General features: G+C 53.0%; 1 protein-coding gene across 1 annotated transcript; it reads right to left on the reverse strand.

Moving 5' to 3' along the window:
* Positions 1–480: 480 nt before the first annotated feature.
* On the reverse strand, positions 481–1395 carry LOC118700697 (olfactory receptor 14A16-like; the record flags this gene model as incomplete). Its single annotated transcript, XM_036405294.1, has 1 exon — positions 481–1395. A coding segment is annotated over exon 1 (915 nt), but the record flags the coding sequence as incomplete, so codon positions are not given.
* Positions 1396–15889: the final 14494 nt, after the last annotated feature.

Here is a 15889-nt window from a genome sequence, read left to right on the forward strand (position 1 = left end):
CCACCCCCAGGGCTGTGCCCGGCCCCGAGAGCACTCAGGCCCTGCAGCAACACCAGGGCCACCAGGGCAGCGGGGCAGGGCCATGGCAGCAGCACTGGCAACACCAAGTGCTGCTGCTGCTGCTGGGCACAGCTGCTGGGCCAGCACTGATCTGCCCCAGCTCTGCACACAGACATTGCTGCTGCAGCTCCAGAGAAGGCAACAAAAGGGCATCTCTGCAGAAAACTCTGCTGGCACATCCTTTAGTTCTTTTAAAACCACCAAGAGCACAGCCCCTCATTGGCACAGTCTGTGGCCACAGGGAAGGTGGAGAGAAACAAAATGACCAATGGCACAATGACATTTATTTGTAGAAAAGATTAGAAACCTAAAATAAAAGATAAAGAACCTCCAAAATGAAGCCAACATGTACTATCAAAGGTGACTTTTATTACAAGTGATTTGCAGAAATTGGCCAGCAGTTTAATGTTTCTGAAACCATCCAGTCATCAGTCTCCACACTGCAGCCTTGAGCTCCTGGTTCCTCAGGCTGTAGATGAGGGGGTTCAGGGCTGGAGGCACCACCGAGTATAGAACTGACAGGGCCAGATCCAGGGATGGGAAGGACATGGAGCGGGGCTTCAGATAGGCAAATGAGGCAGTGCTAATAAATAGGGTGACCACAGCCAGGTGAGGGAGACAGGTGGAAAAGGCTTTGTGCCATCCCTGCTCAGAGGGGATCCTCAGCACGGCCCTGAAAATCTGCACATAGGAGAAAACAATGAACAGAAAACAACCAAATGATAAATTAGCAGTAACTACAAGAAGCCCAAGTTCCCTGAGTTGGGATTTTGAGCAGGAGAGCTTGAGGATCTGTGGCATTTCACAGAAGAACTGGCCCAGGGCATTGCCATGGCACAGGGGCAGGGAAAATGTATTGGCTGTGTGCATGAGAGCATTGAGAAAGGCACTGGCCCAGGCAGCTGCTGCCATGTGGGCACAAGCTCTGCTGCCCAGGAGGGTCCCGTAGTGCAGGGGGTTGCAGATGGACACGTAGCGGTCGTAGCACATGATGGTCAGCAGATAAAACTCTGTTAGAGCACAGAAAACAAAGAAAAAGAGCTGAGCAGCACATCCAGTGTAGGAGATGTTGCTGGTGTGCCAGAGGGAATTGTGCATGGCTTTGGGGACAGTGGTGCAGATGGAGCCCAGGTCAGCGAGGGCCAGGTTGAGCAGGAAGAAGAACATGGGCGTGTGCAGGTGGTGGCCGCAGGCTACGGCGCTGATGATGAGGCCGTTGCCCAGGAGGGCAGCCAGGGAGATGCCCAGCAAGAGGCAGAAGTGCAGGAGCTGCAGCTGCCGCGTGTCTGCCAATGCCAGCAGGAGGAAGTGCCTGATGGAGCTGCTGTTGGACATTTGTGGTGCCTTGGCATGGGCATCTGTAAGAAAAGTAATCATGGAATAGTTGGCTTTGGAGAGGACTTGAAATATCCCAGCACAGCCTGGGGGCACTTTCCCCCCACTGCCTGCCCAGGGCTCTGGTGCCTGGAGCTGTCCCTGCCAGCAGCTGCTTCCCTGTGCCCAGGGCTGGGCCCTGCCAGTGCTGCCAGAGCCCAGCCCAGCCCTGGGGGCTCAGCTCTGCCCTGCAGAGCCCTCCCAGCTCTGGCACTGCCCAGGGGCAGCTCTGGCTCTGCAGGCTCTGAGGGCAACATCAGAGTGATAGTGGAGCCCTGGAAAATGTTAAAAATAGTCTTTGAAAATACTAGGCTTTGTGTTTTCTCAGATCACTGCACCTGTGTAAGCAGCATGATAACAGATATAATTGTTAGATGTGATAATTGTTTAGTAATTAAATATAATTATTATATAACCAAAGGAAGAATTATGGGAAACTATGTTGGAAATTTAAAGGGAGCTATGTTTAGCTGAAATCTGTGTATACAATAGATGAATATAAGTTTAATAATTAACATGAAAGTTAAGTAATGATAGTGTATAAAACACCTTCACCTCGAATGTATGGTCAGAATCAGATTTGGGTGGAAACTACCCCAATTCCCAGAGCTCTTGAATAAAAAGCACCACATATAATTGCTTATGTGATTATGTGTTTTTGAACACTAACAAGAGCAACCCTGAGGAGTCTGGAAAAGCAGCACTGATGCTGCCTCTAAGGGGCTCTGTGCTGATTTCTGTAACTGCCTGGTTCATAAACATCTGAGAGGATTGTTTTTTTTTAAACCTGAACTGAGAGATAAATATCTATGTGCAATTTCCTATCAAGACAACCCAGAAAAATAGATTTAAAAAGCATGATTTCCCCCTTCATCCAGTCCCTGCATTGCTGTGGTCCCTGTATAACTTACTTGGAAATGTTCTGCAGTTCAATGCCATCCTGGGATCAGTCCTGAACAATGCAGCATCCTCCCCACACAAGGAGAACACTCCCAAGCCTCATCAGCTGTCTCCTGCCACCCAGATCTTGTCCCCCAGCGCTGGGAGCAGCTGCCAGGGCTGGCTGAGAGCTGTCCCTGGCAGGCAGCAGAGTCCCTGCCCCAGCACAGCGCCCTGGGCTGCAGGACCCTGCTCTGCAGGACAGCCCTGGGCACCCCTGGCTGCTCTGCACAAGAGACAATCAGAGAATGTACTCACAGGCTCTGCAGGCATTGGCATGTTCCAGCTGCAGGAGATGGCTCCAGGAGCTGCAGCTGCACTGTCCTGCAGCCAGAGGTTCCTGTGCCAAGGGCTGGCAGTGATTGTGCCCCAGGCACTTCTCAGCCCCTTCCCAGCCCTGACTGATTGAAGCTCTCTGTGCCTCTGTGCTGTGCCCGGGCTGGCTGCAGGCAGTGCCCCAGCCCTGCTGGGCTGGCAGAAGAGCTGCTCATCAAGAGAAATGTGCTTTTGAAGCTCTTCTTGGTGACCAGGAGCTGCCTCTGGGCCAGGAGCCCAGCCCAGCTCAGCAGCACAGACACAGCACAAGGACTTGAATGAGCCCCTCTGGGGCTTTGTGCTCAGGCCCTGAACATCAGTCCCTGAGAGGGAGATGAAGAAACCTCTCCAGAACTCCAAGGCAGAATCCAACTCCAAACTTTCTTGGACTTTTAATGGGTCCCACTGAGGGACACGACTGAGCAAGTGTCCCCAGGCCCCAGGCAGAGCAGAGAACTGCAGGCAGTGATGACAGGTGGGGACAAAGAGAAGCCAAGTCTTGGTGCCCTGGGGCACAGCAGGGTCTGTGCCAGCAAGGGCTGGGAGGAGACACCTTGTGCTGAGGCCCTGGGGCCTCCTGGCACAGCCCCAGCCAGGCTGGCCACTGTCAGCCCCTTGTGCTGCCCTCAGCATCCCCCCCTAGCCCACATCCCAGTGGCCTCAAGGATCTGCTGCAAGGAGTCCCGGGGGGGCCTTGCTCAGCAATGGCCCTGGGGGCTCCTTCATGCTCCCTGCAGGGACTGCAGCTTTTTCAAAGGACTTTGGGTTTGGCTTTTGCCTTGGATCTCTGAGAGGTTTGTGCAATCATGGCCTCCAATTATCTGCTGTAATTAGTCCCTGGAGAGGCTTTGTCAGTAACAACACTCAGTGGGGCTCATTAATACTTCAAGGTACTTCAGTTATTTGAAGGTACTTGGTGTTTCCCTTTTGATCCAGACTCTGTGAGAGGTTTGTGCAATCATGGCCCCAATTATCTGCTTTAACGAGTCCCTGGAGAGCTTTGTACTGACACTCAGTGGGGCTCATTAATGCTTTCAGATACTCAAATTTTTTAAGGTAGTTTGGATTTTCTTTTCCACTCTGAATCTCTGAGAAATTTTTTGTGCCATCCTGGCCTCCAGTCTGTTGTCCAAGGAGTCCATGAGGAGCCTGTGTTGGGGATGGACCTCAGAGGGACCCATTCATGCTTTGAGACACTTTGGGGTTTTTCGTCTGGCTTTGACTCCTGGCAAGGTTTGTGCAATCTTGTCTCAGGCCCTGAGGTTCCAGGCTCAGCTCCAAATGCACAGTGAGGCTCATTAGGATCAAGCAAATCCTGACAAACCTGGCTCTGCCTTGATTTCCCTCTGCTTGAGTGCAGTTCATCAGAAATGTTTCTGTAGTGGTTTTGGTTCACCAATTTGAAATTTCTTGCAGAACGCCTCAGTTATTGTGGTGTGTTCAGAGTTGGTTGATTACCAGTGCACTCACTAGAATATAATTACTCATTTCCTGCTGTGAGATAGGATTAGGAGAAAGGCAAAACAGGCTCAAAACTTTAAAAGGGTATAAAGAAAATTTATTAATTGAAACTAAAAGAAAGAGTAATAAGAACAAAACTTTCAAAGCACTTCTCCTGTCCCTACAACCTTTTCTTTCTTACTAACAATGTAAAGAGACAAAATCTAGAAATTTCAGTCAGTTTACCACGTCTAGAATAGTCTTTCTTCAGCTCACTTAGGGAGAGGAGTCTTTCTTTCATGCTAAGGAAGACTTCTCCATAAGAAAACAGTTCTCTTGTGGCTCTCAATTTCCATGAATAGCAGCTGCCCGGAAAAATATGCAATTGTGGTGTTCCTCCCAGTTTTTCACAGCTCTTTTACAGCTGTGTTTATGGGCCATGTCACCTTATGGGGTATTAGTTTAAAGATGAGCTGTTTAAGAGTAAATGTTCTCCTTATCTATTTCTGAAACCATCTTCATCTCTGAGAAGAGAGGTCTTCTTCTCTCCCTGAGGGCACAGAGTTTCATCACTCTTTTCTTTTTCTGCGTTCAAACTTCTCATGGGATCACAGCTACTTCAACATTTGCTTATTTTGCATGGAGGCCTTTGCTGAACAAGTCATCTCCCCATACTTTTCAATGCTTTGTGGGGAAAAAGAGAGTCTGATGTATCAATTACATCCTTCTCCATAGCTTTACAAGAGGATTTCTGCCCCAAGATCAAGGCATCTCCTCATCCCTCCCATCTGGGACTCAACTTCCTCTTCACTGACCTCAGTATCTTCATGTTGCTCCTCTGTGTCCCTGCACTCTGTCCTTTTCTCTCTCTCAAGGGAGGATGGAAGCACTGAAAGAGTTCATATCTCACCCAGGGCCTGCAGATGGTTCCGTGACCCCGGCCGGGCTCGGTGCTTGCGGTAGGAGCTGTTTTACGATGGAGGTTTCTGCAGCGGCTGTGCTGGGGCTGTGTCAGGATGGGCCGCGCTGGGGCAGGGCCAGGATCTCAGCAGCCAGGCCAGAGCACAGCAGCAGCACGGCCGGGGGCCGATGGCTTCTCCTGCCCCTGCCCGGGGCTTGCGGCTGAACCCCAAGGGTGGCAGAATTTTGGCCGAGCTGGCCCGGCCCGGGGCTGCTCCTGGGGCCCGGCGGATCCTGGCCGGGCCCGGGCTGGCGGCGGGGCAGGGCTCAGCAGTGCCCAGATGTTCCCAACTGCAGCTATGGCCCGGCCCGGCCTCAGCCCCGCAGCCTCCCCTGCCCTGCCCGGCAGCCGATGGGGCCTGGCGGGGTCCCTGGGAAGGGGCCCGGCCCCACGGCAGGAGCCGCCCGGCCCGGCCTGGCTGAGACGGGGCCGGGTCAGCCTTGTTACCTCTGTGCCAGCCAGAAGGGAAAGAGACCCTCCCAGGCTTTCCCATCTTTAACATGTGTCTTCACAGAGGCGTGTTCAGTTTCCTTAGTGGTTTAACAGATTGTCAATTCTCAAAGCTAATTACTGATTGGTTTTTTTGTCAGACACAGATGAAACTGCTAGCAGCTTCTCTTAGAACATCACTTCCGTGATGCAAAACCACCACAACAGCACAGAGCACAGAGCTCCTTTGTCCATATGTAGTGCTCATGTGCCCGAGGCCTCAAAACCCCTCCTTGGGAGATCTCTGGGCCCTCTCCAAGGTGCTTTCAAATGAAAACATTCAGCTCAGTGTCTAAGAAAATCACCAGAGGACAGGGCCAGCCTGACCTGTCTCTCCTGGCTATTTTTGTCTGGGAGCAATCCTTGGATATATGGAATTTGGGAGGCCAAATGCTAATTTTTGTCCATGGCCCTTGGACATGAAATCCGGTTCTTTTCCGTAGGAATGAAGGAACAGAGCCCCAGTGTTTCAGGGGCAGATGAGAGGGTGCCACCAGAGGCCAAGGCCAGCCAGAGCTGGCACGTTTTTTTTCTGGGAGATACCATTGCATTAAGGAAATTGTTTAGGGAGAGTACCAAGTTTGGCAATGGGCATCTGTCACAATCCTCTCATACAAGTGGGGGTCATGATGGTTTTTTAACTGATCTCAGAGTGCAAAAAATAACACGAAGGGGATTTCAGTATTAATCAAATAAATGCACCTTTTATTGAGTGCCCACAGCAAATGCAATAGAAGGATATAGAAAGGAGATAAAGGATAGAGAGAGAGAGAAAGAGAGGGGGGGAATATAGCTACCAAACAGAGACTAATTCCTCATGTGGTCCAGCCAATAGATCTGTCTTATCACATCAGGGAGAATCTCAAAGTCTTGGTTAACTCAGGGGTCTATTAGAGTCCTCCGCTGAGGGGGGAACAGGTAAAAGAAAATGAAGAATAAGTCTATTGAAAACGGGTACAGACAGTCCATGTTCCAAAACAGGATAAGTCAATCTCAGCAGTGAGTGAGAGCAATTGTTTTCTTGGTCCAATGACCACACCTGGGCAAACATCTCACTTCAATCAGGCCAACCCCTCCCCGTGTTAGGGTTATAGGGGTCTCAGTCTCAGTCCTTGGGAGGGGGCTTCAATCTCCATCCATCACGGTGGTCGTGAAGCAGATGAAGGATTTTCCATGGGGGACCACCAAAGTTACCCCAGAAAGTTCATTTGGCCAAGAAGTGGGGAAATTCATGGGCTATTGTCATCAAGCAGGTGCCAGCATATAGGGCGAGCTGCTCCTTTGCCAGCCCCCTGCTCGAAGCAGCAACCATGGCAGCACTGCAAACACACCTGCAAACAATCCCTTGGTGAGCATCCGCCTCAGCCAGGCCAGAGCTCCAGTTAGGGTCCTCAGGGTCCTGGTCTCTGTCCTTGGGATGGTCGTGAGACAAATGAGGGAAACTTCAGACCGTCTCTTACAGCATCTGAAAAGCCAGATGGTTCTTTCCCATAGCAAGGAGAGCATGGAGCCCTAGTGCTCCAGGAGCTGATGAGAGGCAGCCCTTGACATCAGCCAGAGCTGTCAGGTGGCCCCTGGGAGGCCAAGCCAGCCAGACCTGTTCCATGTTCCCTCAGTTCCATCGGTCCCCGCAGTGTCCCAATGGTCCCTCGCTTCCATGAGGACCTGAGGTGTCATAATGCCCCCTTGGTGACACCAGGCCCTGAAGGGTCCCAATGGTCTCCATGGTTCCATCAGGCTCCACAGAGCTATAATGGGTTCAATGCTCTGGGTTCATTGAAGCCCCGCTGGGTCACCATGGCCCCTTGGTTCCATGGGCTCCAGTGGTGCCACAATGATTCCCTTGGTTCCATGAGGTCCCCACAGTGTCCCAGGGATCTCCATGGGAAGGAAAGAACCCAGCCCCAGTGTTGCAGGGGCAGTCACCAGAGGCCAAGGCCAGCCAGACTTGATGGTACTGGCAGGTTGTGCCTGGGAGCAACCCTTGGATATCCAGAATTTTAGAGGTGGAATCCCAGTTTCGGACATGGACACCTGGAAGAGAAGGATGGTTCCTTCCATAGGGAAGAAAGCACGGAACACTGATTCCACAGTGAGATTTGGGGATCTGTGGGGGCTATTGGGGATTGTTTTTGCACCTTGTGACCCAACAGGAGCTTCTCTAATAAATGTTGCCTGAAGCTCCCACTGTGCCCATGACAGGAACCCCTGTGAGTGTCTGGGACATCCCGGCTCTTTGGCAGCCTGGGGACTCCTGGGATGTCACCGTGGAGCCCCCGTGAGTGCCTGTGACAGATGGGTGCCTTTGCAGCCCAAGGTGCCCTGGGATGTCACCATGGAATGGCTGTGACTGCCTCGGACCACAGGGCTCTTGACCATCCCAGAAAGCCCTGGGAGGTCTCCCTGGAGCCCATGTCCCTGCCTGTGACATTCCAGCTCTGGAACAGCCTGGAGACTCTTGGAAAGTCCCCATGGAGCCCCTCTGAGGGTCTGTGACAAATCTGATCCTTAGCAGGCAACCATCACCAGGCTCCCTGTTGCTATGCTCAGTTTCCATGGCAACCATCACCAGCCCCCTGTGCTATGGTCAGTTTCCATGGCAACCATCACCAGCCCCCTGTTGCTGTGGTCATTTTCCATGGCAACCATCAGCAGCCCCCTGTTGCTGTGGTCAGTCCCTTGGCAGCTCAATGGAGACCCCATGCCAGGGGTGGTTGCCATGGACACCAGCTCAGGCCTGCAGCCAGAGCCCGTTGCCATGGCAACCATTGGCAGCCCCCATCCCCAGGCTGATGGGATCCCAGAAGCACAGAATTGGCTGAGCTGGGAGGGACCCATCAGGATCCTCCAGTCCAACTGCTGGCCCTGCTCAGGACACCCCAACAATGCCAGCCTGGGCCTGGCAGCGCTGGCCAAACGCTGCTGCAGCTCAGAGAGCCCTGGAGCTGGGACCCTTCCCTGGGGAGCCTGGCCAGGGCCCCAGCAGCCTCTGGGCAAAAACATTTTCCTGACATCCAAGCTGAGCCTGCCCCGACTCAGCTGCAGCCCTTCCCTCCACTCCTGTCCCTGGGCACCAGAGGGAAGAGGTTCCCACAGCCCCAGCCAGGGACCCGCTCCCAAGGCTGCTGCCATGGCCACCAGGGCTGGCACCAGGTAGGATGCTCGGTTTCCATGGGCCGGGCTTCAGGAATGGGATTCCCCAATTTCCTGCTCCCGCTAAAACCGCGCTGCCCTCGCTGCCATCCCGCCTCCCATGGAAAGCACAAAAGGCAAAGATCCCGGGCTGGGATAAGAACAATTTATTGGGAACAGCAACAAGATAAGGAACAAACAGGAATAAAAACAATATTGTCAACAGAAAGGATAAGAAAAACTATTTACAGGGAAAACTACAACATCAACAACTGGGTCTTGCTGGCACCGTATTTCATCCTGTCTGGAAAGGACACCCTTCTCCTCAGGGGTGAGAGAGAGAGAGAGAGTCCCTTTCCTGCTCCTGGCAATGCCCTGAGGTGGGAGTGAATGTAATGACAGGACCATGGCCAGACCCTCATGTTCTTCCAACCCACATCATGTCATTGGCAGGGGTAGGAAAATGTGCAGGTGTCTTCCTAGCAAGGATCACCGGGAACATGGAACACCGGGGCTCTTCCCAATGTGGGTTCTCCCATGGGGGATGAAACTGGAGTGGTGCATGAAGCTGTTCCTGCACTTGGGGCATTTGCAGGGCTTCCCTTACTGGTGGCTCCGTTGGTATCTTGTCAAGGTAGAGCTGCTGGTGAAGCTCTTCCTACACAGGGGACACTCGTCGGGCCTCTCCCCAGTGTGGATGCGCCGGTGGGTGATAAGAGGAGAGTTTTGCTTGAAGCCCTTCCTGCAGTCAGGGCAGAGGAAGGGCCTCTCCTTGGTGTGAATCCGCTGGTGGTGGAGGAGATGGGAGCTGGTCTGAAACCTCTTCTGACACTGGGGACACTCGTAGGGCCACTCCCCAGTGTGGATGTGCTGGTGCCTTATGAGTTCTGAGCTGCAGCTGAAGCCCTTCCCACACTCCCCACACTCGTAGGGCCATTCCCCAGTGTGGATCATCTGGTGGCTGATCAGGGTGCTGCTCTGCCTGAAGCTCTTCCCACACTCCAAGCACTTGTGGGGCTTCTCCCCATTGTGAAGCTGCTCCTGGGCCACCAGCTCTGAGCTCTGCCTGAAGCTCTGTCCACCTTCCTGGCTCAGGGTGGGTCTTTGCTCCTCAGAGCCCCCTGGGTTGGGTTTGGAGCCCTCCTCCTGTGGGATCTCTGGGGCTTTTCCTCTACGTTGGAATTCTGCACCGTGGAGCCACTCAAAATGGCCTCTTCCACGAGGTTCTGCTGTGGAGATTTGTCCTCCCTGGTCTCCATCCTCAGCTTCTTCCCTGGGGGAGGAAGGACAAGGAGAGGATGGGATTTACCTCCATGCCACAGGGAAGGGAAAGGAGATCCCCCCAGAGCATCCCCGGCAGGACGGGGTTGGCAGCAGGGTTGTCCTGCAGCCGGGGGCTGTGCTGGGCTGGGAGATGGAGCAGGAGAGAGGGGGAAAGGGGCACTGACTTCCTCCTCACCTGCCTGGGTATCCCAGGGTTCCTTCCTGTTTCTTTCAGCCTCCTCCTCCATGGAGTCAAGGTTTGGGAATGGGAAATCCTGTTCTTGGAACCAAACAAAGGGTGCACACATTGTCTTTTGTACAGGATTGAAGGGAAAGCTGGGGGAGGGTCTAAGTCAGAATTACAATTTAATAAGAAAATGAAGATCAAGGCAATGATACAGAAACACTGCCTTGAACTGTCAGAGTCAGGATATAACCTGACACCCGGTTGCTGGTCAGGGTGGTGGCAGCAGTCCCATTAAATGGTGGCTGCAGTCCTGTGGGAGTGATGAACGTGATTCTGTCCAAGCAGTGATCCTGTAGAAGGGTCTGGTCTTTCTCTGGAGGCCCTTGTGGTTCTGGAGCTCTTGTCCTCTGGGAATCCAGTAGGCAAGCTGCTCCTGGTTGTTGAAAGCCTCAGCTTATATCCAGGTAGGAATGCTTGGATCCTCCCCCTGGGCGGAGCATCCCACAATGGGATGATGGAATTTTATCAGTCCTGCAGTGACACACAATGGCCCATTCACAGCAGATATCTCCCCTGGAGGGCGTTATCAGGGCTGAGTCATGGAAGAGATAAAGAACACTGCCCCACCTGTTTATAGCAGTTGATGAAGATGGGGATTGAAAACATGCATTGGGTTCCATCTTACACTGCAACCTGAAACAGTGGGGTAATCCCTGCTCAGGGGGTGAACACCACCCCCCTTACCCAAACTGGCTCAGGTGTAAAACCCCCACCCTGGGAAGGCCACACACACAGGGGACAATGTCACACTTGCCCTGCCCCAGGGGAGGTCTCTCTCCCTGTCACTCCCTTGCTGTGCCCCCTTTTCTCATTCTTTCCATCTCTCTTTTTACCTCACATTTACTGTTCAAAAAAATCCATGTTGGATTGGTCGCGTTAGCACCTTAACTGGGGCAGAGGCATCTCTCTAACATATTGCATAACCAGACTGTGACATTATTTTTGCACAGTGAGTTCAGGGCACTCTTGTCTGACCCCAAGGGCCTTTGACAACAGCATGCTTCCTTCTGAGGAGGGTGTGGTTCTTTCTGAAAGAACTCTTGGAATCTCTGATGCAGCTTCCTCTGAGCGACCTATGGGAGAACTGATGAGGAAAATTGGCTGTTTTGGGTCCAGAGTGTAAAGAAAATATTTTGTTGTCCTTCCTTTAAAACTGTGTTAAAATCACTCGAGGAAAGGGAATAAATGTTACCAGCGACACTGACAAGGTTCATCCACCCCACAGTGAGGAACACAAGGCTGCTGAAAGTCCCACAGGAAGCCCAGCTCAAGTAGCTAAATTCCCAGTTAAGTCCCAAATTCACAGGCTTGGGGGCTTTGTCAAATGTGAGAATCTTTATTGTCTCCATTCCTGTCACTTTTGTGACAGCTCCACAGAGCTTTCCTTCCTTTTAATAATATCTGTATGGGGCCAAATTTGCACTTTTCTTTTATTGGAACCTGCCAGCAGCTGAGCTGGAGTTGTGCAGGAACCAATGAAACTTGGAATTGCTGCATCACTGCTTCTATTGTCAGTTTATTCATGTTTGGGACTTGTTTGCACTTTCATCACAAGTCAGTTGTGGGAAAATCAAATATTCCTCCAAGTTTTTATGCAGACTTTAGTTGGATTTCTACTAAGTTTATTTTGTGCAGTGTTTGGGGCATGCTTGAAGGGTCTCTGTGCCTTCAGCCTGGGGGATGCTTGAGAGGGGCTTGGGAGGGTTGTCCCTGTCCCTGTCACCCCAGGCCATTCCCCAGGGGTGTCCCTGTCCCTGTCCCCCCAGGCCATTCCCCAGGGGGTGTCCCTGTCCCTGTCACCCCAGGCCATTCCCCAGGGGTGTCCCTGTCCCTCTCACCCCAGGCCATTCCCCAGGGGGTGTCCCTGTCCCTGTCACCCCAGGCCATTCCCCAGGGGTCTCCATCATTCTCACCCCAGGGAATGCCTGGGGGTTCTCCCTCCCTCTCACCCCTGTGCCAGGGGGTGCTCGGGGCAGTCTCTGTCCCTCTCAGCCCAGGGGATGCTCGGGGCTCTCTGTGCCCTTGCCCTGGGGGATGCTCGGGGGGTCTCCATCCCTCTGGCCTCAGGCAATGCCTGTGCAGGGCTGGGCACCAGGGGCTCTGTGTCCCTCTCACCGCTGAGGCTGCTTGGGGCTGGGGGGGCTCTGCCACCTTCTCACCCCTGGGGAGGCCGGGGGGGTCTCTGTGCCTCGCAGCCCTGCTGTGACCCCACCCAAACATCATCGGGGCCACAGGGACAGAGACACCCCCAAAGCCCCAGAAGGGCTGAACCTGGGATTTGGTTTGGGGCTGAGGATTTAGGAAGGGGCTGGAATTGGGGCTGGGCTTGGAGTTGGGGCTGAGATTTGGATTAGAGCTGGGAGTGGGGTTAAGGCTAGACATGGGATTGGCTTTAGGGCTGGGGTTGGGATTGGGTCTGGGGCTAGACGAGTCTGGCACTGGGATGGGATTAAATATAGAACTATGAGTGTGTCTAAATGTGGAGTGAGATTGAGATCAGGATCACGGTCAGGTGTGGGACTGAGCTCACCCAGAGCAGGACAGGGGGGGATGTCACTGTGTGAAGGTTTGGGGAAAATCCTGGTTTGGGGAAAAACAAGCTGTGAATGCCATCGAAGTCCATCTCTAGAAGTCACCTGCTGTCAAAAAATCAAAGGTGAATAAAAAAAAGCTACCAGAGGTTTCCCATTTCCAGTCTCATCCCTCTGGGGTTCTGCTGGTCCCCCATCTCAGGGCTGCTGGGGATCCCATGGGTCCTGGATATTCCCCCTCTCCAAGGTCCTGCTTAGAAATTCTGGGGGGTTTTGGGGTCCCAGGGTCCCCCTCTCCAGCCTCCCCTCAATCCAGCCACTTGGGCTTCCCCCTTCTTTCTACCACCTTGTCCTGGTTTAGGATAAATTTGGTTGAAAACCTCCAAAAGGAGTTTCCTCTAGAATGCAGATTCAGCAGCCCCACCCTCAGCCAGTTCGGGAAAATATTTCCTTGGAGAAAAGTGGAAAAAAAATTTATGTACCAGGCAAAGCATTCGCCAGCACAAAACTTGAACAATGTTAAGCAATAAAACTTCCTGCTGCTCCAAAATAGAAGACAAACTCCACAAGTCCCTGCTTGGGCTGGGGCTTGGCTCACTCAGTCTCTTATCATTCTCTTATCAGTCTTTTATCAGTCTCTTAACAGTCCCTCCAGCGCTGGAAATGCTGTGGCCCACGCCCGGCCAAGTGGGCCACAGGTGGGAGCTGCCGGTGGTGTTCTGGGTGTTCAGTCCAGAGCAGGTTCAAACAGCACCAAAGAAAAAGAAAAACCACAGTCCAGGGAACATCTCTGCCTCAGAGAGCTAAAAACTAACTAAAAGCAAAGGAGAGCTCTGTCCCGCCATCTGTCCATCCACGAGCTGGAATGTGGAGGAGCGAGTGCAGTGTCTGAAAACAAACTGCAGCTTCTTCCTCCTCCCCTTGGCTCTCAGAACCAGCCTTAAAGGTGCAGAACTCATTTCTGGGCTAAAGGGACCGATGGGGCACGAGCATCATGAAGTCACCCCAGGACACGCCCCTGTCAGGGTCAGGGGGTCCCGTCCCCGCCTCATCTCTGGGCTGCCGGGGGTGCCCCAGCTCCGGTATCGCCCCTTCCCCTCTCCCCGCCCCGGGGGTCCCCCGTTCCACAGCCCCGGCTCTCACGGGGATCCCCAAAACCAATGTCCCGCCCTGTCGGTACCGGGCCATCCCCACGTGGACCCCCCGGGACCCTCCCGAGGGGCGATCGCGGCTCCTCTGGCCCCGAAAAAGCTCCTCTTAGGGAGCCCGGAGATATCCGGGGCTCGAGTCCGGGGTCTGCCGGCCCTGAACACTCTCCAAAAAAATCCTCCCGTGACCCCTGGCTGGAGTTATTTGGGAATTTAGCTACATGAGCTGGGCTTCTTGTAGGACTTTTAGCAGCCTTGTGTTCCTCACCTTGGAGTAAATGAACTTTGTCAGTGACGCTGATATAATTTGCTCCCTCTTCTCCAGTGATTTTAACAAACTTTTCAAGGAAGGACAACAAAAAATTTTCTTTTTCACTGGCCACCCACAACAGCCATTTTCCGCATCAGTTCTTCCATAAGTTCCCCAGGAGGAAGGAGGGACTGTGTCCAAGTTTCCAAGAGTTCTTCCAGAAAAAACCACAATGTCCTCAGAGGGAACCATACTGTTGTCAAAGGCACCTGGGGTCAGAGAAGAGTGCCTAAACTCACTGTGCAAAAATAATGTCACAATCTGGTTACGCAAATTGTTAGAGAAATGCCTCTGCCCCAGTTAAGGTGCTAACGCGACCAAATCCAACATGGATTTTCTTGAACAGTAAGTGTGAGGTAGAGAGAGAGAGGGAAAGAAATAGAAAAGGGGGGAGAGCAAGGGAGTGACAGGGACAGAGACCTTCCCTGGAGTGGGCCAAGTGTGACATTGTCCCCTGTGTGTGTGGCCTTCCCAGGGTGGGGGTTTTACACCTGAGCCAGTTTGGGTAAGGGGGGTGGTGTTCACCCCCTGAGCAGGGATTACCCCACTGTTTCAGGTTGCAGTGTAAGATGGAACCCAATGCATGTTTTCAATCCCCATCTTCATCAACTGCTATAAACAGGTGGGACAGTGTTCTTTATCTCTTCCATGACTCAGCCCTGATAACGCCCTCCAGGGGAGATATCTGCTGTGAATGGGCCATTGAGTGTCACTGCAGGACTGATAAAATTCCATCATCCCATTGTGGGATGCTCCGCCCACGGGGAGGATCCAAGCATTCCTACCTGGATATAAGCTGAGCCTTGCAACACCAGGAGCAGCTTGCCTACTGGATTCTCAGAGGACAAGAGCTCCAGAACCACCACTGGACCTTCAGAGGAAGACCAGACCCTTCTACAGGATCACTGCTTGGACAGAATCACGTTCATCACTCCAACAGGACTGCAGCCACCACCCTGACCAACAGGGTGTCAGGTTATATCCTGACTCTGTCAGTTTAAGGCAGTGTATCTGTATCATTGCCTTGATCTTCATTTTCTTATTAAATTGTAATTCTGGCTTACACTCTCCCCCAGGTTTGCCTTCAAACCAGAACGAAAGACAATGTGTGCACCCTTTGTTTGGTTCCCAAAACAGGATTTCCCATTCCCAAGTCTTAATTGGATGGAGGAGGAGGCTGCGAGAAACAGGAAGGAGCCCTGAGATACCCATGCAGGTGAGGAGGAAGTCAGTGCCCCTTTCTCCCTCTCTCCTGCTCCATCTCCCAGCCCAGCATGGCCCCCGGCTGCAGGACAACCCTGTGCCAACCCCGTCCTGCCGGGGATGCACTGGGGGGATCTCCTTCTCCTTCCCTCTGGCACGGAGGCAAATCCCATCCTCTCCTCTTCCTTTGTTCCCCAGGGAAGAAGCTGAGGATGGAGACCAGGGAGGAAAAATCCCCACAGCAGAACCTCGTGGAAGAGGCCATTTTGAGTGGCTCCACGGTGCAGAATTCCAACCATGAGGAAATGCCCCAGATATCCCATGGGAGGAGGGGCTCCAAACCCAGCCCAGGGGGCTCTGAGGAGGAAAGACCCACCCTGAGCCAGGAAGGTGGACAGAGCTTCAGCCGGAGCTCAGAGCTGGTGGTCCAGGAGCAGCTTCAGAATGGTGAGAAGCCCCACAAGTGCTTGGAGTGTG

The sequence above is a fragment of the Molothrus ater genome, chromosome 34, assembly GCF_012460135.2.
Source record: "Molothrus ater isolate BHLD 08-10-18 breed brown headed cowbird chromosome 34, BPBGC_Mater_1.1, whole genome shotgun sequence".
Classification (NCBI taxonomy): Eukaryota; Metazoa; Chordata; class Aves; order Passeriformes; family Icteridae; genus Molothrus; species Molothrus ater.